The sequence below is a fragment of the Gossypium hirsutum genome, chromosome D11, assembly GCF_007990345.1.
Source record: "Gossypium hirsutum isolate 1008001.06 chromosome D11, Gossypium_hirsutum_v2.1, whole genome shotgun sequence".
NCBI lineage: Eukaryota > Viridiplantae > Streptophyta > Magnoliopsida > Malvales > Malvaceae > Gossypium > Gossypium hirsutum.
The window spans coordinates 6,934,951-6,962,934 of record NC_053447.1 but is presented as its reverse complement, the minus strand read 5'-3'; the positions used below and the strand labels follow the sequence as shown (position 1 = coordinate 6,962,934).

At 36.2% G+C, this 27,984-nt stretch overlaps 5 protein-coding genes, 1 long non-coding RNA gene and 1 pseudogene across 9 annotated transcripts; 3 read left to right on the top strand and 4 right to left on the bottom strand.

Moving 5' to 3' along the window:
- The first annotated feature begins 895 nt into the window (after positions 1 to 895).
- LOC107924011 (squamosa promoter-binding-like protein 7) lies at positions 896 to 3,503 on the top strand (annotated as a pseudogene).
- A 111-nt stretch (positions 3,504 to 3,614) lies between these two features.
- On the bottom strand, positions 3,615 to 7,028 carry LOC107924013 (uncharacterized). Its single transcript, XM_016854262.2, has 6 exons — positions 6,965 to 7,028; positions 6,747 to 6,821; positions 5,705 to 5,811; positions 5,235 to 5,502; positions 4,772 to 4,916; positions 3,615 to 4,138 (listed from the first exon to the last, which is right to left on the bottom strand). Coding segments are annotated over exons 3-6 (498 nt in total). The 5' UTR covers positions 5,789 to 5,811; positions 6,747 to 6,821; positions 6,965 to 7,028; the 3' UTR covers positions 3,615 to 4,137.
- Positions 7,029 to 7,316: 288 nt separating this feature from the next.
- Positions 7,317 to 10,588, top strand: LOC107924012 (3-hydroxyisobutyryl-CoA hydrolase-like protein 1, mitochondrial). 3 transcript variants are annotated; one of them, XM_016854260.2, is made up of 14 exons: positions 7,317 to 7,463; positions 7,554 to 7,634; positions 7,744 to 7,812; positions 7,913 to 7,976; positions 8,105 to 8,184; positions 8,338 to 8,421; positions 8,615 to 8,699; positions 8,855 to 8,940; positions 9,040 to 9,161; positions 9,307 to 9,367; positions 9,763 to 9,861; positions 9,945 to 10,046; positions 10,130 to 10,171; positions 10,266 to 10,588. In XM_016854260.2, the coding sequence occupies exons 1-14, from the start codon at positions 7,350 to 7,352 to the stop codon at positions 10,383 to 10,385; spliced, it is 1,209 nt and encodes a 402-aa protein (XP_016709749.2). In that variant the 5' UTR covers positions 7,317 to 7,349; the 3' UTR covers positions 10,386 to 10,588. The 3 variants fall into 3 exon arrangements, 2 of the variants coding, with proteins under 2 accessions (XP_016709749.2, XP_016709750.2); XR_001691695.2 differs by lacking the exon at positions 10,266 to 10,588 and having other exon boundaries at positions 9,937 to 10,046; XM_016854261.2 differs by lacking the exon at positions 8,338 to 8,421.
- On the bottom strand, positions 10,429 to 16,381 carry LOC107924010 (elongation factor G-2, mitochondrial). Of its 2 annotated transcripts, none has more exons than XM_016854258.2 (20): positions 15,831 to 16,381; positions 15,525 to 15,746; positions 15,314 to 15,435; positions 15,067 to 15,217; positions 14,568 to 14,639; positions 14,283 to 14,378; positions 14,088 to 14,176; positions 13,931 to 13,997; positions 13,271 to 13,309; positions 13,108 to 13,168; positions 12,769 to 12,878; positions 12,596 to 12,670; positions 12,432 to 12,500; positions 12,215 to 12,336; positions 11,864 to 11,989; positions 11,620 to 11,740; positions 11,401 to 11,501; positions 11,247 to 11,307; positions 10,826 to 10,879; positions 10,429 to 10,723 (listed from the first exon to the last, which is right to left on the bottom strand). In XM_016854258.2, exons 1-20 carry the CDS (start codon positions 16,230 to 16,232, stop codon positions 10,622 to 10,624), a joined length of 2,262 nt encoding a protein of 753 aa, XP_016709747.2. In that variant the 5' UTR covers positions 16,233 to 16,381; the 3' UTR covers positions 10,429 to 10,621. The 2 variants fall into 2 exon arrangements, with proteins under 2 accessions (XP_016709747.2, XP_040961716.1); XM_041105782.1 differs by having other exon boundaries at positions 15,525 to 15,651; positions 15,831 to 16,036.
- Positions 16,382 to 18,999: 2,618 nt separating this feature from the next.
- LOC107923695 (cell number regulator 6) lies at positions 19,000 to 20,935 on the bottom strand. The gene is made up of 5 exons (XM_016853868.2): positions 20,607 to 20,935; positions 20,344 to 20,453; positions 19,983 to 20,097; positions 19,623 to 19,888; positions 19,000 to 19,528 (listed from the first exon to the last, which is right to left on the bottom strand). Exons 2-5 carry the CDS (start codon positions 20,449 to 20,451, stop codon positions 19,289 to 19,291), a joined length of 729 nt encoding a protein of 242 aa, XP_016709357.1. The 5' UTR covers positions 20,452 to 20,453; positions 20,607 to 20,935; the 3' UTR covers positions 19,000 to 19,288.
- Positions 20,936 to 23,893: 2,958 nt separating this feature from the next.
- On the top strand, positions 23,894 to 25,448 carry LOC107923095 (uncharacterized). The gene is made up of 4 exons (XM_016853304.2): positions 23,894 to 24,352; positions 24,486 to 24,633; positions 24,733 to 24,829; positions 24,920 to 25,448. Exons 1-4 carry the CDS (start codon positions 24,045 to 24,047, stop codon positions 25,183 to 25,185), a joined length of 819 nt encoding a protein of 272 aa, XP_016708793.1. The 5' UTR covers positions 23,894 to 24,044; the 3' UTR covers positions 25,186 to 25,448.
- Positions 24,206 to 26,582, bottom strand: LOC121223689 (uncharacterized). Its single transcript, XR_005921007.1, has 2 exons — positions 25,568 to 26,582; positions 24,206 to 25,450 (listed from the first exon to the last, which is right to left on the bottom strand). It is a non-coding gene; the product is annotated as an uncharacterized lncRNA (long non-coding RNA).
- Positions 26,583 to 27,984: the final 1,402 nt, after the last annotated feature.

Genomic DNA, 27,984 nt, shown 5'->3' with positions numbered 1-27,984 from the left:
GAAATTGAAGAAATGAATCTCAATAAGATTCAAGAAGACTAAAAGTAAAAAAAAGGCAGTCAAAAGTGAAAAGCGTAATAAAACTTATGATGTGACAACACTTACAAACAAACAAACAAGTTTGGCAACGTCGAAGTTATCATCAAATCCATGATGTGACAAGATAAAAAAAGAAGTTCAGATGCAATCAACAAAGTTTGCAATGTGAATCTATCATCAAAACACTGATGATGTAAGTAGTGATGGAAGCAACCATGACTGAAGCAGCCATTAACTCAAGCATGCAACGTGGAATCAACCATGATCATGCAATTAAAGAAGCAACAAGACAAATGAGACGTGGAAGCAACCATATCCATTCAAGACAATTTTTATCGGAAACACTGTTCGAGGTTTAAACAACAATTGTATAGAATTTTTGATTTCCGCTATAAATAGAGAGAAGAATTCAATTGTATAGCATCTTAAAAAAAATATTCTAATATTGAAAAATATATTCTAATCTTCAAAAAACATATTTAGCTTACTTTTTCTTTTTTAATAACTTTCCTTTTTGTAAATTAAAAAGTCTATAGTCTTCCGCTTGTAGATCGTATTCTACCACCCTTCCCCGGAAGGAAAGAACTATAAAAGTTTAGTATTGTAATAAGACAGGTTACACTTTTAACCAAAAAATTGAGGAAGGAAAGAACTATAAATGTTTGAAAAAATAATTTTAATGTATAATAAAAGGGATATAAAATTTATAAAATTCCCTAAGTATTTTTTTTTGTAAAAATTGAAATTAAAAAATCTGATACATTTTGGAGTCTCATCTCATCAGCCATTTGTCTCTCTATATCTCTATCTCATTTATTGCCTTTTCAGCAACTTCCGCTTCTGTGAATCTTGCAGCTTTCTCTTTCTTAACCTCCACCACTCATCTCCTCCCCCCGTTATACTTAACACACCCAAATAATAACCAAGAACCTAACCCTTCATTTATTTTCTCTTATTATTCTCTATCCTTTTAAAGCTCCTCCCTCTTTTTTTCTTTTTTTAGAAAAGAAATTTCTTCTTTTGTGTGAAACAATCAGACTATGCTCCAGTCCTCTCTGCTTACGCAAAACCGGCGAAGGTAAAAAAAAGAAACGATAAACCTATCTACCCCTACCTCTTAAATATATAGTACATATATATATATAGGACACTGGTAGCTTCAAGTGCAAGTGTAAGGGCAGAGATTATGGAAAATGGCGGGAGCATGTACTTGGGGAACAAAGGGCAAACTGGTAATAACAGCATTAATCTCGCTTGGGACTTACGGGAGCTTAATCCTACAAGTACGAGATTCGACTGGGGAGGCAACGATAGTATCAACGCCTTCAATTTGTACGCCTCAACTACCTCTACTACTAGCAGCAGCAGGGCGGAGATGATCTCATCACCTTCCTCCACACTCCCGGTGGCCAACACTGCCGCCCCTGCACTCATGTTCCTTCCTCACCACGTCAATGCTACTCTTACCCATCACTTGAACCAGGAACACTCTCTTTATGCCGGCGATGGGTCTCATATGCACCCCGACCCCATCTTGTTTGCTTGAAGCTTGGGAAGAGGCACTACTTCGAGGATTCTACATCCTTGACCGAGCGACACCTCGTCGGTGGGTTCTCAATTGGAAAGAAAGGTAATCCCTACTACAATAATAATATTGGTTGCGGCAGCGGCGGCGTAAGTGGTGGAGTTGAGCCTTCGTCACCTATAGCTGTCATGGGGAGTCCAGCGTCGACGGTACCACGGTGTCAAGTTGAAGGTTGTGACGTTGCACTGGTGAATGCTAAAGAGTATCACCGGAGGCATAAAGTTTGTGAGATGCACTCAAAGGCACCCAAGGTGGTGGTGCTAGGGATAGAGCAACGTTTTTGTCAACAGTGTAGCAGGTGACCCTTTTCTTCTTCCTTTGCTTTGTCTTTCTCCATCTTAGGGCTAAAAAGAATCTGCCATAACAGTTCTTGGAGCTTTTAAGTCGTAGTTCCCATTTTATCTAACCTACATTTTCTTTTTCATTCCTTTTTTAAACTAGTTCAGTTATAGAAGATATGATTTATAATAATATCTTGAAGAATTAATTTAGATAAATTTAACGCATTCAAAGAGTAATTTACTTGCTATTTTTGAATGGAATTGTAAATTATGGGTGATGATAGGATAGGGAAATGAAAGTAGTAAGAAATGTATGGTAAATTATAAAGAGGTGATGTATAAATGGGGAAATGGGCGTAGGTTTCATGTGGTGTCAGAATTTGACGACTCGAAGAGGAGTTGCAGAAGGAGATTGGCAGGCCACAATGAGCGTAGGAGAAAAGGCTCTCATGATTCTGCTTCCAGGAACTCTGCTCAAGGTACTTTTTTTTTTGCTCTTTTTAGTCTGTTCTTTAATTTCTATGATTGTGCTGTTTATGGATAGTTTTGTTTTTTAAAGTCCATTGGGGATTTTTTTTTTGTTAAATTTTTTTCTTAAAAAAAAAGAGAGAAATTCAGACTTCGGGTTGCTTCGTTGGGTTTGATTTCCTTTTTAATCTGCGCAAGATTTCTATCAGCTGAGCTGGTCACACAGTTGAATCCCTGTAGTTTGAATAAGGCTGGTCTGATGCTGAAATTGCATTTCACAATTGACTGAAGCCACGAACTGGTTTACATTGTTTAGATATTCCCTTTGATCTCTTTACGTTGATGGTTTAATCAAAGCAAGCACATTCTTGTTCGTTTTACACTAATTGAGTACTTGTGATCACGGTAGAGTAGAAGTTAATTATGAATTGGGAAATCTTGGAAGTGTAACGGTATGTCCTCAAACAGATGCTAAATTGAAGACTGGGAGATTTCCATACCACCTATCGTTGCCGAAAGGACGTGCTCTCTCTCTTCTGTCATCTAGGGCTGATTCATGGATCTCCCCATCCGATCTCTCATCGAGATCTAGTACTGCCTTGCAAGAGCTGATCGCTGAAAATCGTGCTGCTGTCCTGGCTCGGCAGCTGGTACTTGATCGAGGCTGGCAATTGAACCACCGTGGGATGGAAGACCTTGGTGTGTTCAGTTCAACAACGGCCGAGCAGCATTCCTTATTACCAGAGCCCCCTCAAGGTTGGGAAAAGTTTCAGGAAACTGGTGCTGAGTTAACATTAAATCTGATGCAAGCATCAAGCTCGGCATCGGGAATGTTTGTGAGGGGTAAATCTGAGGATGAGGAACAAGAGTGTTCGGAGTTGTGGAATTCCTTGCAGGGAACACACGTTGTTTGAATGGAAATTCCCATTATTTATTAGAGTTAGGCTTGTTGTAATAGTCAACAACTTGCTTGGTTTTTCTTATCAGAGGATTGAAGTCTGATCGAGGACAATGCGCATCGCTTTGTAACATTTCACTTTTCTCTCACATTTATTGTCATTCAATCATGTAGGGATATGAATTTGTTCTGGAACAGTTAATTTCATAAATGCATTTGGAGGGATTTGCCAGTTTGCATTGACTCATTTGAAACGGTTGGTCGGTGTTGGGTTTTCACCTGTCACACTACGGACACAAAATAGGCCACGTCTTCCTACCAAAAGTTCATGACAATGAGAAGCTAATATATAAAATATATATTATTGTACTGAGAATAACAAGCCCGACAAGAGCAGCTCCGTATCATACAATGCCATATTCTTAGCCCCTCATCTCATCAGCTAACAACAATAATACAATTACATAAAAAAAAATAATCTAACGCTGGTCCCAGATAAACATTTTAAAATAAACAGGAATGATGAACCATTTGTTAAAGTGAATCTATTAATGCTTTCAAATAGAAAGTCAATTTAGTAAGGTGAAAGGGTTCTTACAATATGGTCTAGCACCAGGTGTTTATCCTCGAGTTAGATTCAAAGATATGATGTTCATATTTGATAAAACCAATGTTCACAATGCCATCAACAAAATCAGCAGTGATTGGTAAATTTCGTCCACGCTCCTTTTTCTACAGACATTTCTGCTCAAAGACGATCCAAACCAACTTCATTGCCAGCCCCTCTGAAAAGTGCAATGTTCACTTCGATAGAAGTACTTTCCTATTTGTTTGATTGCTTCCTCACATCAGGCATATCTAACAAATCTGCAAAAATGAACAGGCTCAATCAATAGCCTGATTATTATTTGCTACACCCTTTTCAACTTGCACAACAACAGTGGTAGTTGTAAATAGCATAAATAATCCAATGAAAAGACCAGTATGCAAGGCGAGTGGGAGGACTGGAAGGGGTCAAAGAACCATGTGAAAACATGTCTATTGCATTACAATGTGAAAAAAGCAACCTCACACCACTCAACAAAAGGATAAAAAAGCACATATAGAATTCAGCTTTTGTGATGAATGCACTAGTGAAGTAGCATATTTGTGTACAATAAATCACTACAATGTGAAATAAACCATGACGCTAAGAAATGCATCATGTAGCCTGCTTCGTAAGTCACTGAAACAAGAATAAAGAGTAGAATACGGTTTTCATTTCCGCAGAGTGAAAAAGCAAAAGAAGAATGAAATTGTGTGCCAATTTACTAGCTTCTTCATCATACAAATCCATCCTTCATGATTTCCATGGCAACCAGCTGTCTAAGTATTTTCTATAAAAAGAATGAAGACATAATCGGAAAAACCTATGACTAAAGCTGCTGCACAGAATAGGAGAAATATGGTTTGTTACTACAAAAGATAGAGATAGACCGATATCTACTCAATTCTACTTACCATGGTTTATCTTTTAACGCTACTAAGGATCTAAGCACACCAGGACTGATCTTGTCAGCGAGGACACCTTTTTCTGATATAAAAAAGGATTTCTCCTTAACATAGCTTTGAAGTTTCTGAGCTTCATGGTCCAGCCGTGCTTGATCTGAATAACAGCAAGGACAAGGATTAATAATACATGCACATTGCACATGAATCATGAAGAGAACTATGGAAAAAATCTAGTGACTGTTAACTAGAACTCTAAAATCATGTTCTAAGCCCCCGATTCTTACAATAATGTTACTGAAAACAATAACAACAACTAGAATTGATTGAGGTGATGTCAAGCAATAAACCCCAATCTATTCAACTACACAACAAAGCTCTATTCAGAATTTCTTAGTGAACAGTAACACTAGCATAATCTTCTAAACAAAGCCAACAACCAAGTCTTCGAAATAAATTAACTTGTACAACAAACCTGTCTCCAAAATACTGTGAGCAGCATGAAATGGTATCTTGGCAAAAACATCAGTTCCTGGGAACATCATCCATGTCTGCTCATTTGAGTCATGATTGCCACAAGTAGCACAAACCTCTTTTACCAAAGGTCTTGATACAGGGTTCCCAATATTCTTCATCATCGACTCAAAGGGAGATGGGACACTAGTTTTTGTTGTCCGAGCCCTCTTCCTCAGTGCAGTAAGTGCTTCCCTGTTCCCATTTCTCACTTTATCATTTTCAACCAGCTGCATTTCCAATTAATATAACTTTTAACACATCCAGTTACTTAAAAAATTAAAATTCGTATCATACAAATGGTAATTTCTTTTAACTTTTTAATGAAGGAATCAAATAAGTTTTAAACAGTTACCTAGATATATAATTTTATTGGCCTGGTGAACTTATCTGTTCTAGGAACTTAGAGTCTGACTATAAACTAAGGCTTACCTGGTGCCTGGCTAATAGTAAATGTTCAGCTTCAGTTTCAAGCTCAATCAAGCTTTGCTGGAGTTGCTTCATATTCTCATCCATTTCTTAATCCCCTAAAAACAACCCTGAAATTGAACAACATTCAAGTAAAACTGAAAAGAATCTTGCTCAAATTGGTTCAACGAAAAGTAAAGATTTTTTTCCCTTTCTCAATGAAGGAAAATACCAAGAGGCAATGAGAAGAAACAACAACTTTAGATATTTAAGGCAAAACAAAGCATTAAGATTAAGATGCAAAATCCGAGGAACCAAAAGGAACCAGCTTAGATTGAATACTCTTGGGTTTGGTAATTACATTAGATTTTTTCGTAAAAAGAGTGATAAAACATAAATACGTGAACAGTAATAGATTAAAGTAAGAAAAATAAAAAACAACTTACTCTAATCCAATAACCGAAAATTCAAAATTACTTACTTTAATCTAATAAAAATCAAAATAGCATGCCAATTTGACAAGTTTTGACGCAAAATCTAAGTTTTCTCAAATTAGTGAGATTGGTAGCATATTTAGAACTAAAAAAACCAAAACAAATAAAAGTTCAGATTTCATACAGTCTATGATAGAAGGGAAAGAGGTGGAAAGAAATTTTAATTTCTTTCCACTACTTTCTTCGTTTGTTAAGAGGAAAGGAAAACGAGTGGATTCACACTTTTCCTTTCCCCCCAAATCAAGGATCCCACAGAGAAGGAACCGGCCCTTCTCAGGAAAACAGCCTCCAACAATTTTTCTAGATTGCTTTTAATCAACCCATGGCCTTTAGACGAGAGAAAACGAAATAAACATGCCGGCATGCAATAAGATAATGATGAATAAGTAGCTTTATGCCATAAGCAATACAATTAGATTGTCCCTGAACTGTAATTCCCTGACAGAGATTTCCCAATTTAAACTGATAGCAATCACAATCAAAGAATAAATTTAAAAAAAAATGAACAAAAGATTAAAAAGAGTAAAACCAGAGGTTATGAAAGTTGAAAATTTGTTTAACCCAAAAATTACCTCGACAAGGGCAGCTCTTTTTCGCTGCTTACAAAAGCAAACTCCACAGGGGTCTTAGCTTTATCGCAAAACCTTCTGCAATTTTTCCAGGTAATATATGAGTTGTTTTATAAGAAATAGAGTCTCAGAAGATTATGAAAGTACTTTAGTTTGTTCTATAATCCATTCAGAGGAAAAGAGAAAAATATGAGGAGAAAAAGAGGGAAAAAAGCGTTTACCATCAAGATTTGCGAAAAAAAAAAGCCGACTTCTTAACCTAAGTTCTGAGCGGTACGACACCTTGAATTCAATCCAAGTAATTCATCATCCAATTATTAAGAAAAAAAAAAGAACGAAAAAGAAAAACCCCTAAAACCCAGTTCTATGGGCCTTAAAGCTCTGGGACCGTTATAGGAAGTCCAGTCTAAAACCCAGTTTGGAAATGATCTATCCTGTGTTAGGCTGGCAGAGTGGCACTAAAGCCGCCAAACAAGCCCCTTGGAACGCCATTTTCATTTTCTTTTTTCTGATGGGCTAATGATACTGCGACACGGCATTTCTTTTGGCTTCCTCTTCTCCGCAGTTTGCTCAATTTTGAGCTAAAGCTTAGAGTGCAAATCCGAAATGCAGAGCTTAAAGCGTTTGGTAACAAGTCGTCGTCGTGACAGTCTAATCCGGTTGAAGAGAAACCTATCCTCGCTTCCAATCAATTCTTCTGCTGGTGATCTTCAAAATCAAGTCTGATCACTTTCTCTCTTGAAACCTTGGGTTAGATAAATTTAGGCATCAATGGGGTATATACTTACGTGTTTATATGTAAAACTTTAGGTGCTGGTTGAAGGTAAAGCGAGTTCTCGAGTAGCGATTCTCAACAGACCTTCGTCTCTCAATGCTCTCAATACAAATATAGTAAAGTTCCTCTTTACATTTGAATCCCTGTTACGTTATCTAGGGGTTTGCTTTATATCTTCTTTGGATTAGATTAACAATTTGCGGAGGAAATTACTTCCCATTGCAGGGCGCTAGGTTGCATGAATTGTACGCATCTTGGGAAGATGATCCCAATATTGGATTTGTGGTCATGAAGGTAATTTCAATTTTTTAAAATACTAATTGTTATTATAATAGTTCAGTAAAATGTTTAGAGACAACTGACAATTTGAATTTTTTTTTTTGGATAATTAAAGGGCAGTGGAAGGGCATTTTGTGCAGGTGGAGATATTGTTGCTCTTTATCATTTGATAAATGAAGGTAAAACCTAGATGAATAAAATGTATGCTGAATAGATTGTAGTGTACTGAAAGTTTTTCTTGTTAGACATTATTTATTGTATGGTTGATTTTTCATGGTTATTTACCGTTTAAATTCTCTTAGTGCAGGGAAGATAGAAAAGTGTAAGGGCGTTTTTAGGACGTTGTATAGCTTTATATACCATCTTGGTACATATTTGAAGCCTCATGTGAGTGTTTACCTTCTGTTCCTTGAATGCTGATAATCATTACTTGTTGGTGATTTATTCTTTTCGAAGCTTTATTGAAACGATAAGTTGTTACGGAGTACTGACAAATTGATGATAGAGATATGCATATATAAAGTAATGATTCGATTCTAGGTGTCTATTTTAAATGGCATTACTATGGGTGGTGGAGCTGGAATTTCGATACCTGGGACATTTCGGCTTGCGACTGATAGAACCGTATGTTGCAGTGATTTGTTTTGGTTATTCTTTCTTTCCGCTATTCATTCGACGGTCCTTAGTTTACTGCAGGCTATATATTTGTTACCTTGTAATCATCTTGTTTAAAGGACTCTTATTGTTCACTTTCTCCATTCATAATATTAAAATTGCCGTTTGGAAATTCAAGTAACTTAGACACATGGTTTTCCAGGTTTTTGCTACCCCTGAAACTCAAATTGGCTTCCATCCTGATGCCGGAGCATCCTTTCATCTCTCTCGTCTACCTGGTCACTTAGGTAGGCCTTTACAATATGTTTTCTTTATGCCTGTTCCACTTGCTTTTCTTTACTGGCTTCTTGGACCTGTAATGTATATGTTCAATCATGGATTTACTGTATTTCACTATAAAACTAGAACAATCATCTTTCCACTTAAACAAATATGTTTCCAGGAGAGTACTTGGGTCTGACAGGAGCAAAACTCAGTGGGGCTGAAATGGTTTCTTGCGGGCTTGCGACACACTACTCAAACACTGATGTTAGTACCGATAGGCTTTTGACTTGGGTGCTTCTTTTTCCTTACAATTTATTCATCTTCCCTGGTTATATAAGATTGGTGCACTTGTTACAATAACAGAAGCTTCCACTGATTGAAGAAGAGCTTGGAAATTTGGTTACCGATGATCCTTCTGTCATTGAGTCTTGTTTGGAGAAATATAGTGATGCAGTCTATCCTGAAAAGATCAGTGCGCTGCACAGGTTAGTTTTCTCATATAGGAGACCATATTTCTGTTACTGGCTCTAACTGCTAATCCAATGCTTTCTCCTTTTTTCTTTCTTTCTTTATTATAATATATGATTCATTATTTTGAATTTCGTCCCATTAAGCATGTTACATATATAGGATTGAAGTGCTCAATAAATGTTTCGGCCATGACACAGTTGGGGAAATTATCGATGCTGTGGTAAGCACTTTCTTTCCTTCTGTTTATCTTTTTCAGACCATGTAAGTTAGAAAGCTGAAGTTGTTTCATGAAAGCATTTAGAAAAAGCAAAGGCAAGAAGGCATTGGTTTAATGCAACAATATAAAGGAATACTATATCTTTACATAGCTACACCACCTGTTGAGTGCACCAAAATGTGTGCTAAAATGGGCCCATTACTAATATAAAATGCGTGTTAAAATCAATCTGTTTGCGAGTAAGAAGATTTCAGCCACAACAAAATTTGCAGGATATAATCATTTCCCACATCTAGTTCCTTTTTAATATGTTGGAAAATTGACGTAACATAATATATTTATCAAAACTAAAGCTGCAGTGAACTTTCTTGAATAATTTACTGGTAGTTTTTTTTCAGGAAAGTGAGGCATCTGCAACAAATGATGCATGGTGCAATTCCACATTAAAGAAACTTAAAGAAGCTTCACCATTGAGCTTGAAGGTGTCTTTGAGATCGGTGAGCTTCTTTAACTGCCATCCCCCTTCCTCCCCTTTGAATGGAAATCAGGCATTGTTCATGGTGCCCTTATAGTGATTCAGGTACGAGAAGGCAGATTTCAAACCTTTGACCAGTGCTTGGTTCGTGAGTATCGGATGTCCCTTCAAGGGATATCGAAGCGAATCTCTAATGACTTCTGCGAGGTACAAAACTATTTAGATTTTGCACTTTCCAGTAAATGAATAAAATTTCATGGACTTAAATCTGTTATTTTCTTTCATTTCAGGGTGTCAGAGCACGAGTGGTGCACAAAGACTCTGCTCCAAAGGTGTCACCCTTTTTACATTTCGAACGCCTAATGATTTTCTGGATTCTGCTGCCAAACTCGTATTTATTTTTATTTTAAATCTTTGGAGATGCAGTGGGAACCTCCAAGCTTAGAAAAAGTGTCGGACGATATGGTGGATCAGTACTTTGCACCCCTCAGTGAATCTGAGCCAAATCTGGAGCTCCCCACAAAACAGAGAGAAGCATTTAACTAGTTGCTATGGTTAGCCATAAGTTGGAAATATACATGGAATCTAATTCTGCTAAGAAAAGATACATTCATCCATGATGGTCGAGAAACGGCAGTTTGCACATTATTGTGCTTTCAAAAATTTTGCGACTTAAAAAGATGATGAAACATATGGCTGCAATAAATAGAGCAAGAATTAATAAAAACAGATTATACAACTTGTACCCAGTTCTTCAATCTTCAAGCAATCTTGCTCGTTATTTATTCAGCTTTATCGGCCTTGTGAGTGCTCACTAATTGCATTTGCACGTCCTGAGAAACCGGTGAATGCTCCTTGTATTCCATTGTGAATTCACCTTTTCCCTGTATACATGATATTACATTTTACATATGATAAAAACAAATCCACACCTCAGAAGGATCAAGCCAATTTCTATGGAATGATTCTGTGCCTCACACACTCACCTGTGTCATTGATCGAAGCATTGTTGAGTACCCAAACATATTGTTCAACGGGACCTAGAAAGACAAGAGAAATGATATTCAGCTCTTTGGAGAAAGGGGGTTTAATTTTTAAGTGCTACTTGTGATGGCAAATCAGGACTCTACATGCAGGACGCAGACATCGACATATGCACAAGTATAACATCACATTCCCACGATACAAAATGATTAATGATTTTCTTTGAGCACTATGGCACGAATCCTAAAATATCTGAAAACCAGAATATCAACATGGGTATTTCAATAAAGATGGACCTGAGTTAACAAGGGAATTCATGAAAGACTGTGGACAAATTCCAAGTGCAAATTCCAGAGTTTGTAAGAAATTTGCTTGGATATGCAGCTAAGCTGAACATTTCAAAAGAAAACAAGTTTCACTTACATTGACAGTAATTATAGAATCATCTCCATCTTGGTCATTTCCAACAATAACACCTTTCCTCCTACAAATAGTTGAGGATGCAGAAAATCAGATTGAATATCAAAGAATTGCCAAGTCCAAAAATCATCAAGTATAAAACAAAGGATAGACTCACTTATTGATATCACCCGCTACTGTACCCTGAAATTCTGTTGGTACTTTCAACTCAACCAACATTATAGGTTCCAGTATCACAGGCCTTGCAGCACTATAACACTGTTTCACAAGTCAAAATAAGAAAATCCACAAAAGGCTGCCAAAAAGAACAAAAGGGAAAGCAAAAGATATGAACTAATCATTTCATAGAATATCATCCTAAGAACATTAGACATACCTGTCTGAATGCATATATAGCAGCTAACTTGAACGCAAGCTCACTAGAATCTACTGCATGAGATGCACCATCAGTCAAAACAATCCTTATATTTTCAACTGGATGTCCAATTAATGAACCCCTGTACAAAAGAATATGGAAGCAGTACATCAATTTATACTCACAACAATACTAAGTGCACAAGTAATCATTCTGTATTGATGAGTGAGTTTCAAGAATAAGGGAGTAAAGTAAATATACTCACGAATTTGCAGCTTCTTTGAAACCCTTCTCAATTGCAGGAATAAAGTTTGATGGTATAGCTTGTCCAACAATCATGTTCTCAAATTCAATCTTTATTGGAGACCCTGGTGGAATTGGTTCAACATACCTATCAATACAAGAAACCAACATATCCATATCAGTGGACAAGTAATAATCTTCCAAAACCAAATCTGATAATGTAAAACAACTAGTCCAGAACAGAATCAGAGAGGAAGAGCGGTTTCAGACAAGTGATTCAGGCGTCAAGGAACTGCATCTAATTTAAATACAAGATAGATATTATTATGATGTTAATAGAAATAAAAGCCAAAGACAGATCATTGCTACTTACCCACATACTCGACCATATTGACCCTGTCCTCCAGACTGTTTCTTGTGTAAATAATCAAATTCAGCACGTTGAGTTATAGTCTCCCTGAAATTCACACGAGGCTTTCCAACAGTTGCATCAACCTGTTTTCAGGAAGTATAAATTATTTAAAACATGAATTTCAATCATAATAATCTTAGAAACTCTTATGTCATATGCTAAACAAATGGGTCAAGACCTTGTATTCTCTCCGGATCCTTTCCACATATATGTCGAGATGAAGCTCTCCCATTCCAGAGATGATTGTCTATGTAAATAAATAATAACAATAACACTGTAAGTCAGTTAATGCAAAATAGAATTGTGAATGGTATCAGAGTCATCCAAAATAAATTTTCCAACCTGCCCGCTTTCGGCATCCAACCCTACATGAAATGTAGGATCCTCTCTCTGGAAACGGTTCAATGCCTTTGAAAACTAATTCAGAGAAACACAAGATTCATCAGTAGTTAACATCATATGCTATGATGGAGTGCACCAACATATGCATTTATATGAGTCCAAAAAGCACTCACTTGGCCTCCTGAATCTTTTGAAACCGGCTGAACAGCTAATGACATCACTGGTTCAGGGACACTCATAGAGGTCATGGTGTATTTGACAGATCCATTTGTAAATGTATCACCTGGAAACACAATGCCATATGTTATGGTAATTCTTTGAAAGCCTTTCCTGGGTTTTTTTTTAAAGCAAAAAAAGAAGTGGGAAAACATGGCTTTGTCTACTCAACCAACATTTTTTGGCATTTTTATTGCTCCTGTTGTGTAGTCAAGCTCCTTGAATAAATAAATATATAACATCAAAGAATAAAAGCTTTTATTTGTGTATAGAAATATGCTAAGTGAGAATAGGACCTGAAGCGCAGTCTACTCCAAAAACTGCAACTATTTGCCCAGCATGTGCCTCTTGAATGTCCTGAGTATTATGAACCGCAAACAGAACAATATTAAATCAACCAATTGACTAAAACAGAACAGTTCAGATAACAACTAAGACTGATATCAAGTAAAATCTAACCTCCATTTCATCAGAATGCATCCGAACCAAACGAGGTACCTGGGACAAAATAGTAAACATTTAGCATGTAGACTGAGCTCCAAAATCCAGGTTAGCACAGCAAGGAAAAGAGAAACAAATTGCATTGAAAAATAAGGAAAAGTAATTTCATATCATGAAAGTGGATCACATCAACCACAATACCAATAACAGCACATGTTCTGACCTAACAGGACCACAATTTAAGAGCATTATATTAGCAAAGAGGGCCAATTTTTCTCAATTTTGATGAATAGCCACCTTGCTTGTCTGGGTGAAACTAACATGCATAATTGCATGTATGGCAAGTATATGGCATATATAACGGATAGCTACTTTTCAAAATTTTAACCAATACTGTTTCTGCCATTAATCACAAAAACTATCTAAAGTCATATTTTAGTTTTAGATATCTGGTATTTCTAGAAGTCCATCTTACTCTTCGTAGCTCAAGACCAAATCACACTTGCAAAAAACAAGAAACAAAGAAAAGACCTCCCATACGACACTTGGATGTGCAGGTTCTCACAGGCAAAATGGAACAATGTTGTGTTGCCTAACAAGATCACGTAGGAGGGAAATTAAAAAAAAAGGGGATTAAAAAATTGGCCCAAGAGAACATGAAGCAATAAGTTAACTAACCTTAATCTTCTTGCCTGTGTTTATGTTCACTATAAAATCACCCTTTCGAATCACACCCTCGTAGACTCTTCATCAGTTCAAATACTGTTAGCATAATAGAAGCGCTAAATACTAATATAATGCAAAAAATCAATAGAAAATGATGCAGTAGAATTACCTTAGATATGTTAGCTGACCAAACCGGCCTTCCTCCAACTTAAAAGCTAATGCCACAAGTGGTCCATCCGGGGTTCCGGGCAACATAACCTACAAGAGAATTCTAAGGATTACATGAAAAGAAAGAAGTAAATGTTTCACATCAGAGTTGGTAAAAGCCCTTTTATTCATTGGAGTTGCACTATCAATTTTATACCTTCACTTCATTCTTTGTTTGATCAAGAGCATAGTTACTGACTTCAATTGGACATGGCAAGCAACTAAGAACACCATCCAAAAGTGGTTGTACACCCTGAGCAAAAGAGAAAGCATCTGAGAAATGGCATCTCATAACCCGGAAAATTAGTGAAACGAAGTACATAATGCTTATCCCTTCCAAACAATATGAGAAAGGGTATCCAATTGGGTGTGGTGCCTTGTTGCACAAGTTGGTTGATTGTGAATTTAACAGAAACCAAAGAGCAGAATTGATCATAAGTACCTTGTTTTTGAACGCACTACCCATGAATACAGGTACAAATTTTCGAGCTATGGTTGCCCTACGAACTGCTTCCTGCTCCAAATTTTAGGATTCATAGGAAGTTCATAAAGAGGACAAGTAAAAAGGAAAACAGCAGCATTTAGAATTAAAGTTCCTTGGTTTACACTAGGGTAATATTTAAGCTAATTTCACATTTTTTTAACATTCAAGGTCTGAAAAAGAACAATCGGTCTGAAGTACATAGACAGAAAGATGAAGAACCATTCAACATGCAGGATCATTCAAAATTTGATCAGGGGCCATCACATCCACTATTAATTTTTAGAAACAAGTATCAACTTTGATGATTTGATGCATATAAAGTAACAAAGAAGGCAACCATACTATTTTCTCTGCCATTTTTTAAGTTCAAAACTGATACTGGATGGCAATATCAACTCAGGTACACTCTGTCATTGGAAACTAAATTAGAAAATAAAGGATCATTCCTCAAACAGACCTCAAGATCAACAGATGAAATAGGCTCATCATTTAGAAAAGCTTCAGCTAGTTTATCATCTACTTCAGACACCATTTCTATCAGTTCACGTCTCTTTTCTGCAACTATCGCGTCCATATCTGCTGGTATTTCTTCCGCAACAACTTTTTCTCTGAAATAGTTAGAATATGATTGAAGAAAGTCAAAGAAATGAAACAGGCTCTACACTCAAAGAAAAATTAAGTGAACCATAAATATTAAAACAAACCCGCTGGATCCATGGAAATAATAAGCTTTTAGTTGCACAAGGTCGATAAGACCCTGAAAGTTTTCTTCAAGGCCAATTGGGACTTGCACAGCTGCACTATGATGTCGAAGCTTAGACCTCGCCTGACAACAGACAAAAAAGTTATAAGTGTACCACCGTTAAAGATGTGAAGTTCAGCTCGGTTACATGAATATACATCCAAAATATATACCTGGTTGAGAACTTTCCATGGATCAGATCCCATTCTATCAAGCTTGTTAATAAAGGCGAGTCTCGGAACCTCATATCTTCTCATTTGTCGATCAACAGTAATTGACTGACTTTGTACACCACCAACACTACACAAAACTAAAATGGCACCGTCAAGAACACGCAGCGCCCTCTCCACTTCAATCGTAAAATCAACATGACCAGGCGTATCGATAATATTAATCTAAAACAGTAGATAAAATTTATGCACAGCTTTCAAAAAAAAAAGAAACTGTCAAATTAGATCAAATTAAAACCACTTACGAACCTGGTAATCCTTCCAGGTGCAATACGTGGCAGCAGATTGGATAGTAATCCCTTTCTCTCTCTCTAAATCCATGGAATCCATCTTTGCTCCGACGCCATCTTTGCCACGAACCTCGTGGATCTCGTGAATCCGGCCCGTATAATAAAGAATCCGCTCCGTTAGAGTGGTCTTGCCAGAGTCGATGTGAGCAGAAATTCCGATGTTTCGGAGTCGTTCCATGGACTCTTTCCACCATGGTTCTTTGGCATCCTTGGCTCGCGCGACGTTGCCAGCTGAGAATTGACGGACCTCAAAATTCCCTAGTAGAAGGGCGGCGGTCGGCGAGGGGTAAAACCTCCTCGTTTTGCTGGAGAAGAAGGTATAGAGAAGGCGCGGGACTGCGGATCTTGGGAATCGCGCCATTGTAACGGAATGCAGCGGTGGATTCCCTAGTGCGGGTAAAACCCTGAACCCAAGAAAAGGGGGTTTGACTTTTGACTTGTCTTGGAATTTTTTTGAATATGGGGTGGGTTAGGACCCGCAAGAAATCGGATTTATTTTCTCTAACGCCGTAACGCGACTGGTAATTTGTATCCAAATGTAAGGTTTTTTGGTGAAAGCATCCAAATATAAGCTTATTTATATATGTGTTGGGTTTTTTTAAAAAAAGTATATATGAGTTTTTAGAAAAAAATAATCGAATTTCCTCAATGCACATTAAAGGAGCACGTGAGGTTGAAAAATATATTATTTTCATGCATACGCTTTTAGAGGCTGAAAAATGCAAAAGCTATGTCATGAGAAAGCTGTCTAGAGATTATAAAACATGGCAAAAGGTTGGGATCAGCGGCCTTACAATGTAAAACTTTTTATTTAAATATTTAAAAATTTAAAATAATAAAAATAAAATTACATTTTAATTCTCTAAAAATATAAAAATTTAATTTAATATAAAGATAATATTATATTTTTTGATTTTGCCCTTTGATTAGGATGATTGAACAAATACATTTAAAATTAATTTTCTTTTTACCTTTTCAATTCTCACATTTTATCCTTTCACTTTTCCGCTTAAGCACATCATTAATTCTCTTATATTATCCTAATTCCTCTTTTCCGCTCAAGCACATCATCAATGTAAAATAATTTCACGGTGATTTTAATAAATCATCTAAATAGAAGTGTTTGCTTATTCTTTTATTTTTCCTTGTTAATATTTCCTGTTGTACAAACTATAAATAACAATCAATATCGTAGATGAATTACACCATCCCTGACAGCTTCCCAGACTTTACTCAATCCTTTCCATAACTGCAATGCATTGTTTATGCGCAAAGTTTGTGGTACCTTTTCAACACATTTGTACTTGGTACGAAGAACTTGCACCCAAAGCTGATTGTATATTGTCGAATAATGTTGAAACTTATCTTCATCAAGAAAGCATCATTTTGATTGCTCAAATTCTTAAATCCCAGTCCACCACTTTTAATTGGTTTGCACACTTCTTCCCATTTAATTTGACTAATCTTCCGTTTATCATCCGTGCTCTCCCACACAAAGTTGCGGATTATTTTCTCCATTTCCAAGCAAACACCTTTTGGAACAACGGTTGATTGTATCACATAAATAGGTATGGTTGACAGTACCGCTTTAGCAAGTGTAATTCGTCCAGCCAAAGACAAAGCACTCGCCTTCTAGCCGGCTAACTTCTGTCTCATATTGTTGATAAGATACTGGAAAGTAGCCTTCGTGATTCATCGATGAAAAAGAGGGACACCCAAGATCTTCCCAAGATCTTCAACAGAATTATAACTCAGTCCTCCACTTATCAGATCCTTCATTTGATTAGAAACATTCTTTAAGAAATACATAGTAGTTTTCCCATTGCTCACTCTGTAGCCAGAGAAATTGCAAAACACTTTCATCACTTGACGCACCACCATCATTTGATCAATTGTAGCCTCCGCAAATAACACAAGATCATCTGTAAAAAAATAAATGAAAGATAGGTGGACTAGATCTTACAAGCTGCTAGGGACGGCGTGATTTGGAATGTCGAAAATGGTAAGGAGGTTAATTTTTGGAGAGATGAATGAATAAAAAATCATAAGAAATTGGATACGATCTGTTTGAATCCAGATTTGCTACCCAATGAAACTGTGTCAGTTTGTAGTATGGTCAACAATAAATGAGAATGAGATATGGATGTCTTAAAAATCATTTGCCATCATCCTCTATTGCATATATGATTGCAGTTAAACCACCAATGGCGAATTATGATTTCGAGGATAAACCTGGTTGGAAATGGAACAAAGGAACTGCCTTCACTTCTAAGTCGGCATATGAGTTATTGAGCGAGGAATCTGATTGGGAAATTGATAAGAGGTGGCAGGTGATTTGGAAGATTAAGGGGCCACAACGAGTGAGAGTATTTGTTTAGCTTGTGGTTCATAGAAAATTGCTAACGGATGCGGAATGATGGAAACGACATATTACAATAGACCCTTCGTGTATTAATCAATGTGAAGCTAGATTGGAGAATAGATCATGTTCTGTGAAAATGTTTGCCAGCGGCTGGCCTTTGGAGTTGCGTGGTGAAGAGTGACAGATTGAATGAATTCTTTGGCCTTAATTTAGTTGATTGGGTTCATGTCAACTTATCAAGGCCGGAATATTTTGCTTTGAATGATGAAAACTGGGAGGTGTTTTTTGGGCTGGCATGCAAAGAAATCAAGTTTTTTTTTTTGATAATTTTTCTGAGTGGGAAAACACGCTGGACAAGGCAAAAAGTTTAAGCCGAGAATTTTGTGATAAGACTCAAACTACAAATGAGAAATAATAGGGGAAAGGAGAAGATATGGCAACATGTTTATTGGCAGTGCCCTGAATCGGGATGGCTCAAAGTGAACACAGATGGCTAGGCAACTTGATAGTGGTTTTGCAGCAGCTGGAGGATCGGTCAAAGATGAAAATGGTGTCTGACACTTAGGATTTGCAAGGAATATAGGGATCTGTAGTATTGAGGCTGAATTATGGGGTATCATGATGGGTTGATATTAGAAAGGAAGATGATGATAAGAAGAGTGATCTTTGTAACAGCTTGGCAGCATTAGACTTTGTTTGTGGAAATTGGTGAGATGGATTACGACAATACTGTCCTATCAAATGTCAAAAGAATAATTTTTAATAATTAGGAAATTGATCTCAAATATATGTTTCGTGAAAGAAATCGACTAGTGAATGGTATGGCAGCTATAACTTTTAATTTGAACCCAAGTTTTACCGTCTTCCCACAGCCATCTAATATAGTGCTTAGAGTGATTGTAGTTTAAATACGGGTAGTTTTCATACATTTACCAAAAAAAAAATGGTAGATGAATTGCTGCAACGATAATAAAAGACATAAATGAGTTCCTTCCTACTAGTTTTTTTCTTTTAATGATAAAAAATAATAATTATTGATAAGAAAGAAATCAATCCTATACTGGTGTTATCTCCAATTTTGGTTGTTCATCATTTCCGTTAGGTACTGTAGATGGAGGTAAGGCTGGTGCAGGCTCTTCCTGTTTCTGCCCATCAGAGGTCATTACTTGAACCGGCGGTGGCTTAATTTGCATATAGACGTTATCAGATAAATGGTTCTTCAATTCCCTGTGCTCTTGACACAAGGCACACCAATGCAAGCAGCAGTGGACCAAGCAGGGATGACATGGCGAATTCTGCAGTTAAAACGCAGACCACAACTTAGCAAATCACCTAACACCCATAGCTGCTTATGCGCCTATATAGATTCTAGATTGGGGGGGGGTATACCTTGAGATGATATTTCTTCTGCAGGGATTGTCGAAACAAGCCATTGTAGATGCCGCACAACCACCAAGCAAAAACCAGGGTCTCACCAATGAGAAATGATGTTTGAGGGTCAATGCCGTGGAAGAATAAGGTGGCTGCTGCAATCACCATCCCGCCTTCTACACATAAAGCATGACAAAAGCATGCATCATTCCTTGTTATATCGTCTCTCAAGGTTTCAACATTTTGCCCGAACAACAAACATGGACAAAACAGACCCGTCACGCCTGCAATAAGCATCCAACAATTGCAGCACTGTGAAATCATAAGGAATGATAGTAACTATATGAAAACAAGAAGATAGATTAATTGGACTCTTACAGCTCTCAGTTTCTTCAAAACAGCCAAAAACTCCAGTTGTCCAGTCTTCATCAGCAGGTGGCTCATAGCTTTCAGGTAGAGGTTGCCCACATTCAAGGCATCTATGTACCACTAACTATATATATATATATATAAAATTATCAAGCTTTGGCTTCCCACCATGCCATACCACTTCAAATAGCCAAAAACAAAAAAAGAACTTGATTTGTTCAAACCATACTCAGACCTAGATCTAAAAAAATGAACTAAAAGAAATGGGTTATCGTTACAAACCCCAAATCCGAGATTATATCAACAGAAACTCATTATAATAAAAAGGAAAATGATTATTAAATAACAATGGAATGGAAATACTACCAACCTGAGGAACTTGGACGGGTTGATTGAGTTCTCCAGGGGTGATCTCTTCAAGAGGCTCTTTTTCCTTTGTAAGCCTTACGTAATGTGATGGTCCCTTGCTTTCATCCATCTCTAATCAAAACATTACAGAACAAAAACCAAAACACCGAATCATCAGATACATTTAAACTTCCTGCATGTGTTTTAACAATGTAAGAGGGAAAAAACACAGAGAAGGTTGAAAGAAATTCTTAAACAAAAAACAAAAATGAATAACGAAATAACCAGCTCCGAATCTGGAAATGTTTCCTTCTTGGCCTTGTATACGAATCAGTCAGTCTTTCCATTTTTTTTTACTGTGATTTTCCATTGCCTTTTCCTACGGAGAGGGACGACGCTAACTTTGTTTTATGGGGAACAAGTGTTGGAAACAAAAGGCTTATTAATAACGAGCAATTTGTTTCATAATATTCATTTCGAAGTTACATAATCCATTGACGTCCTTGAGAACCGAGAAGCCCCAGGGAGGGTTATTACTTATTATATAGTCAAAATTGTTAGAAAAATAACCCCCCAAAAAAAAAAACGTTCCAAGTTGGGAAGCAGAAGGTGAAGATTTAATGAGACATAGAGTCGTAATTTAATTCTTAATATAAAATATAATTGTGTGTTTATTTATAATGCATAATAGTAATTTAAATTTTAAATTTAAAAATAATAAAGTTTAAAATTTAAATTTATATCTACAAAGATAAAATATTGTCAATATTTATAAAGATTATATTTTATTTTGTTGACTTGGTCTGTGTTTTTTCATATTTTTAGTGTTCATTTGGTTATATACTTGGATGCTGAGATTGGTTTCAATGGACATTAAAATAATATGATAGTGAAATTAAATATTTTAACAATGAGATTAAAATGCATAAAATAATTATTTCTCTTGTTAATTTTATTAACATTGTATTATTGAATACTTTTTTAAACAAACCTCTTTATTTATTTAAAGTTTTTTTCAAGTATTAACAATAACTTTTATAATAATTAATATTTTTTTTCTGATAATTTGGAAATTGAATGGTGGTGAAAAGTACGGGTTTAAAGATTTTCTCATTTTGTGAGAAAAGGATGTAGATGTAATTTTATAATTTTAGTTGATATTTGTAGACATAATGAATGGATTAAAATCTCTAAGCTAGTGAGGCATAAAGCTTAGGGGAAAATATGGTAACTAAGGATTGAAACTTGTTGAAATTTGTTGAAATTTGATTGGTTGGTGAAAAACAATGATGAAATTGAAATAAAAACAAAACAAAACGTAAATGTTTCTATATATTATTTTAGTATGGGACGATAACAAACAGCAACGAGGAGAAGGAGAAAGTGAAAAGAAAGCATAGGAAAATGAAAAAAATAGATAAGTACTTAATTGAATTCAAGTTAGTTTATTTTAATTTGAATATTTGAGTATTTAAATTTTAATATGAAATGATTAAATAATATATAATTATGATTATTGAATATTGAATATGTATATTGAATTTAGTAGTGAATATGTAATTAAAAGTATGTTAGCAATATAATAAATGATAAAGTGATAATTTAGCGGTTAGTGAATTTTATGAAACTAAGGATGAAAGTATAAGGAGTGAAAAATTATTTATTTGTCAATGATGGATAAATGAATAGATGTAGAATAGTGAAATTACTATAGAGAGGGCTAAATTGTAAAGAATGTAAAATTTAATACATGAAATGAATATTGTGATTAAAGGTTTAAATGACGTGAATAATGATATCAAAATGTTATAAAAATAAATATTAAATTTTCATGAATTTGGAGATGAAATTGGAAAATGTTCAAAAATTACTACGTGTTTTAAAATAGTGAAATAAAATATTAGGTGGAGTTATAAGAAAACAAAGTACTTAATTAATGATAGTAAATTGAAATGTAAAGTGCTAAGTGTTGTGAATAAAGTGATCATGTGAAATAAAAATATAACGAATGTGTTTATGTGATTCAAAGTGAATGCATAAAACGATACAAAGTGATATATGTGTGATATATCAAATATGTTGTATGAAAGTAATTTAAGAAAAAGACTTTGATATGTGAATGTAAAAGTTGATTAGTGACTATATGCGTTAAAGTAAAAGTTATAAGTTATAAAGCTAATTTAAATGATTTTATATTTTGGAAAATGTATTAAAAGTTTAAGTATATTAGTGAAAGAAACTGTGTGAATAAATATTATTAAAAACTTATAAATTATACATATATGATAAGATTGAATTTAGTTGAGTACTTATTAAACTATTTATGTAGGCTAACACATTTAAACGCATAGGTAAAAGAAATAGATAGAAGCTACGAAGAGTACTTCTTCATGGGGATCATACTGACTCTCAAAATTTCAAGACTCTTTTGGGATATGATTTTGGACTTAAAAATGACATGTACTGTGTTATGTTTAAATTGTACTTAAATGACATTATTGGAAATTACATGGTGTTTGATAATGAAAAAGTAAATATAGTATTTTGAATGTTAACCTAATACATTTTTAAGTGTTAGTGATTGATATTTAGGTAATTTAATGCCAAATGTGGCATTCGTCGCTCAAGATATCAATTTAGCTTGGGCAAGGGGTGTTACGGAGAAAAGGAGAGATAAGGAGGTGAGCATTATGATAAAATTTGAGAAAGAAAAGGGGACAATGTCATGTGTCCTATTATTTCTAGGGCTTGAACCGTTTTGAGTTATCATTTCTTCTGAATTCAAACTGTTTTAGTCTTACAACCTTATAAGTTTAGAAGACCTATGTATACTATAATATAATTACAATATATATTACTAAATATGTGAACTAAATAAATTACGATATAATTACATTTTATCAACTAATCAAATCTAAAAAATTCGAATTCATTATAATAAAGGAAGGGGGGGGGGAGGGGAGATCAGGCATGTGACACGGGAGGCAAACAGAGATGCTGACTTTGTAGCGAGGCACTTCAAAGAGGGCCCCCGTGAGAACTGCAGATACTAGAAGATTCACTTGCTGGAAGCTGGAGTTTGCTGATGGCAGATGTGGGAGCTGGCTGAATAATCAACACAAGTCTTAGATAAGGGCGTTTAGGACTTCTCATTATTCAACAACAAAAAAAAAATCTTTAAAAAGTTAGAAAATTGAATTATGGTGATTTGTCTGTGTTTCCTTTTCGAAATCACAGACTATTTACATTATTTTTTTCTTTTCAAAGGAAAGAAGATATATATTACATTTGAAGTAAATCGTAATAGTTTTTGTTTTTAGAATCAGTCTGAAATTTATATAGAATTTTTTATTTGATATATAATGCGACACATGGCCGTTAATTTATTTTAATTGTAGGAATAAAATTTTGATTTTAGTTTAATTTTTACAATCACTAGGTGATACTATTTTAAATTTACTGATTGCATGTATAAATTTGATTCAAAATAATATATACATGTACACAATTCAAGTAACATCAAGATTTCGTATGTATAATTATATAAAATATGTATCACAATTACATATGAAATTTTAAAATTATCTGCAAGAATAATATCTCAGTCAAACCAAAGGAAGGGCTAAAATCTTGATCTTACTATAGGGTGCCTTGCAAAAGCTAGGCTTTGGCTTATCCAAACAAAACCAGACTTTTGATTACAGAAAACTAGCTAGCAGAACTATGGGAGGAGGAACCATGCACATCGACTTTCCAAAGATTCAGTTAAATTCTTCTTCCACTACTCTCTCTGCTGTTTCTTCTTCCTCTTCACATAATCTTAACCTTTCAGTCCCATCCAATTATGCTTCTCCACTTAGACCTTCTTCTTCTTCTTCTTCTTCTTCTTCCTGTCAAAATGAAATTTGCAAAAGACTAGAAGTTGTAGATGGAAATGAAAATAAAATAGGAACTGGGTCCTTCAATAATTTTATTTTGGGACCAGTTCCATCCAAACCAGAAGTTGAAACTGCTTTAGCTGCTCTCCACAAGTGAGTGGGATTTCTCACTTTCTGCTTGCTGTGTTGATTTTGGTAGTTTTGCATCTCTTATATGAGAAATTTATGCTTATCACTTATTCCCTTGGAGCGCTTCATACAATTTCGCTTTTGTTTTGTGGACCAGTTACATACATGGGATTTCTTCATCTACACCAGAATTTAAATGGTTGAAGCCTCTTTTGGACAGCTGTCACTCGAGAGGGTTGCTATGTCAAGGTCTTGGTAGAGTTTACGATGGCTTCATCTTGCTCCTCACTGAGCCATCTGTCAAGGTGTTTTGCATATATTTGTTTTACCAGATATTGTTCCTCAAGTTCTTCTGACCATTTTTTTTTTTGTTTGTTTGCCAAATTGAATCGATGTGCATGTAGAGGCTGGTCGTTTCAATATCATCTGATAAAGCTGTTTGGGATGCTATAAAGAACAACGAGTTGGTTCGGAAGCTCCTTGACTTGCCTCTCCCTGCAGGTCTGTTCCTGATAGCAATAGCATATTATGAATGCTCTTTTTATTTTGTATGATTCGACACTCCCTTCCCTGGTGTTGTGTTTCTTACAGTTGAAAATGGAAGGCCTGGGAATTCTAGCGGTGAAGCAGAACCAGACAATGACATCTTGCAGTGGATATTGGACTTTGCAAAAGCTAAAGTCACAGAGCTCGTATTGAAATTCCAATCACTTCTGAATGAGGTGTTCCGAAGTGGTAAGAGAGAAAAACCTAATGAAGAAACCAGAGGTCAGTTGGAGGAAGAAATCAGATCTTCCTTGATTCTCTCAATTGTAATGCTGTTGATCGTGATTGTAGCTCGGGTTCAAACAGTTTGATCAAACACCCAACTTAAATCCTCTTTCATACAAGGTAACCATGAAAACCAAGAGGGAAGTTCAAGTGCTCGGAGGGAGTGCATCGGTTTCTGCATTCTTCTTCTTAGGATCCAAAATGATAATATAACATCTCTCTGTATTCAAACTGTATACCCTAAAAGTGTAACAATATCAAAGTATGTACCAAGTAAATGAGCCTTCAATATTTGCCTTGAACCTGAAGAAGTTGATGCATAAATGTATGCGTTCTTGTTGCCAGAGAAGTCTGGGTTGATAATGGGAAAATCAGCGTTGGCAGTATAATACACCAATTATAATGTAGAATCTTTATTACAATTAAGGTTAAACAACAAAAGAGAATGTTTTCTATTAAATAACATACCTTAAAAAATCTGATTTAAAATCATGCAAAGTCAGGCGGCAAGAAAGAGTGGCTTAGGGAGGGCGACGAAGAAAGTCAGGCAAAGGGAAGATGATCCCTCGGATGTTGGGGACATGGCGGTGGATAGAGAAGAAGAGGCCCCGGTCACCTTTAAGGATAAGCTTATTGGCTGGGATAGAAATAACAAAGGCGAGGAAGATTATGAAGATGACGATTGATTTAAAATAGGGTGTTATGATTACTGAGATGGTGGATGGCCTCCCGAATATAAAGTTTTCTGAGAGAGTTCATACGTTGATTCAAAGAAGTATGTCCAAGTCCATTATCATGAAATTAATTGGTAGGAAGATTGGCTTCAGTGTGCTGAGTGCTGACTAATAAGATTATGGGTTATGGAAGCCAAGTGGAGCGTTTCAACTGATGGAGTTAGAAAATGACTATTATCTTGTTAAGTTTCAAGTAATGGAGGACTATACTAAGGCGTTTTCGGAGGATCCATGGGTAATTTACAGGCAATACTTAACGGTGCAACCATGGTCGACGTCTTTCTTGACGGCTCAAAGCTATCCTCATCAAGTGGTAGTACGGAAAGTCTTCCAGGGTTCTCCGGGGCTTTGTACAAGAAGTGCTTATTGAAGGCAGTGGGTAGTACAATTGGACATGTGATCGAGATAGATGAGAACACTGACAACGGAGCTCCGGGTCGATTTGCACGTATGACGGTCAATGTTGATCTCAGGCAACCATTAGTGTCGAAAATAAGGATTGAAGGCAAAGTTTAAAGAACTGAGTATGAAGGGCTACCAAATGTGTGTTTGAATGCGGTATTTTTGGCTATGCGAAAGAGGTTTGCCCAGAAGTTAGGAGAGAAAACCCAACGTCACATGATGATGAGGCCAATATAGTTGTGCAGAATCTGGCACTGGAGGTCCTTGATCGAAGGGGGAAGGTAGAGTCGTGTGGATCTTGGATGATCGTTGCCCGGAAACCTAGGCATCCTTTGAGGAAGAATGAAATCAGGGAGAATAATGTAATTGGGGAAAGTAATAAAAAGACAATTGTGCAGGGATCACATTTTCAATTTATTGCCGATTTAAAAGAGACTGATAGTGCACCAATCACAAATTTCACGGAAGTGAGTAAAAGTATAGGGACTGGGCAGTTGACTAGTTTTAATGTAGGGACAGGCTTAAGGCCCAAAACCAATGGAGTTAGCTGGGCAAGTTTCGTCAATGAAGCAGTGGAGAATGTGGGGGAGAAACAAAAGGAAAATGGTGGAGTATTGAGGGTGCAGGTTTTTAGCGGCGTTTATAGCGGCGAATAAATAAAAACGCCGCAAGAAGTCATCAACAGCGGCGTTTTACAGCAAGCGCCGCAAAAGAGTTAAGGGAACGATGCCGTTCCCTTTTTTAGATTAAGAGATATTAGTGGCGCTTTTAAAAAAACGCCGCAGTAGACAAGCATTAGCGGCGCTTCGAATAAGCGCCGCAAAGGAGTTAAGTTAAACGACCCCGTTTTCTTGTTGAGCTTTTCAACATTTGTGGCGCTTTCTTTAGAAACGCCGCAATAGTCAAGAATTACCAGCATTTTATCATAAACGCCACAAAAACTGCTAAGAAAATGTAGCCGTTTTAAGTTTAGGTTTTAGAAAAGTTAGTGGCGCTTACTGGAAAACGCCGCAACGATCAAGAATTAGCGGCGCTTTATCATAAGCGCCGCAAAACTGTTAAGAAAACGTTTCCGTTTTTCGTTTATCTTTTCAAGACGATAGTGGCGATTATCGAAAAATGCCGCAATAGCCAAGATTTGGAGGCGCTTTTGACAAAGCGCCGTAAAACTGTTAAGAAAACGTAGTCGTTTTTTATTTAGGTTTTAGAGACTTTAGTGGCGCTTTCTTAGAAACGCCGCAAAATAGAGGAATTAGCGGCAATTCCTCTAAAGCGCCGCAAAGGAGTTAAGCCAAATGGCGTCGTTTTCTTGTTGAGCTTTTGCGTCGTTTGTGGCGCTTTCATAGAAACGCCTCAAAACTCTTAATAGTTAACGGCGCTTCTATAAAAGCGCCACAAAACTGTTAAGCAAACAATGTCGTTTTTTATTTAGCATTAGGGCTTTAGTGGCGCTTGTCTAAAAATGCCACAGACTGTTAAGAGAACGATGTCGTTTTTATATAGCTTTTAGAGACGTTAGTGGTGCTTATTAGAAAACGCCGCAATAGTCAAGCATTAGCGGCGATTTCTCAGAAAGCGCCACAAAATAGTTAAGTCGAACGACGCCGTTTTCATGTTGAGCTTCTCCAAATTGGTGGCGTTTTTCTAGAAACGCCGGAATAGTCAACCAGTAGCAGCGCTTTTGGTGAAAACGCCGCAAAAAGTTTTAGTCTTTTGTTGTTGAGCTTTAGAGGCATTATCGGTTTGGGG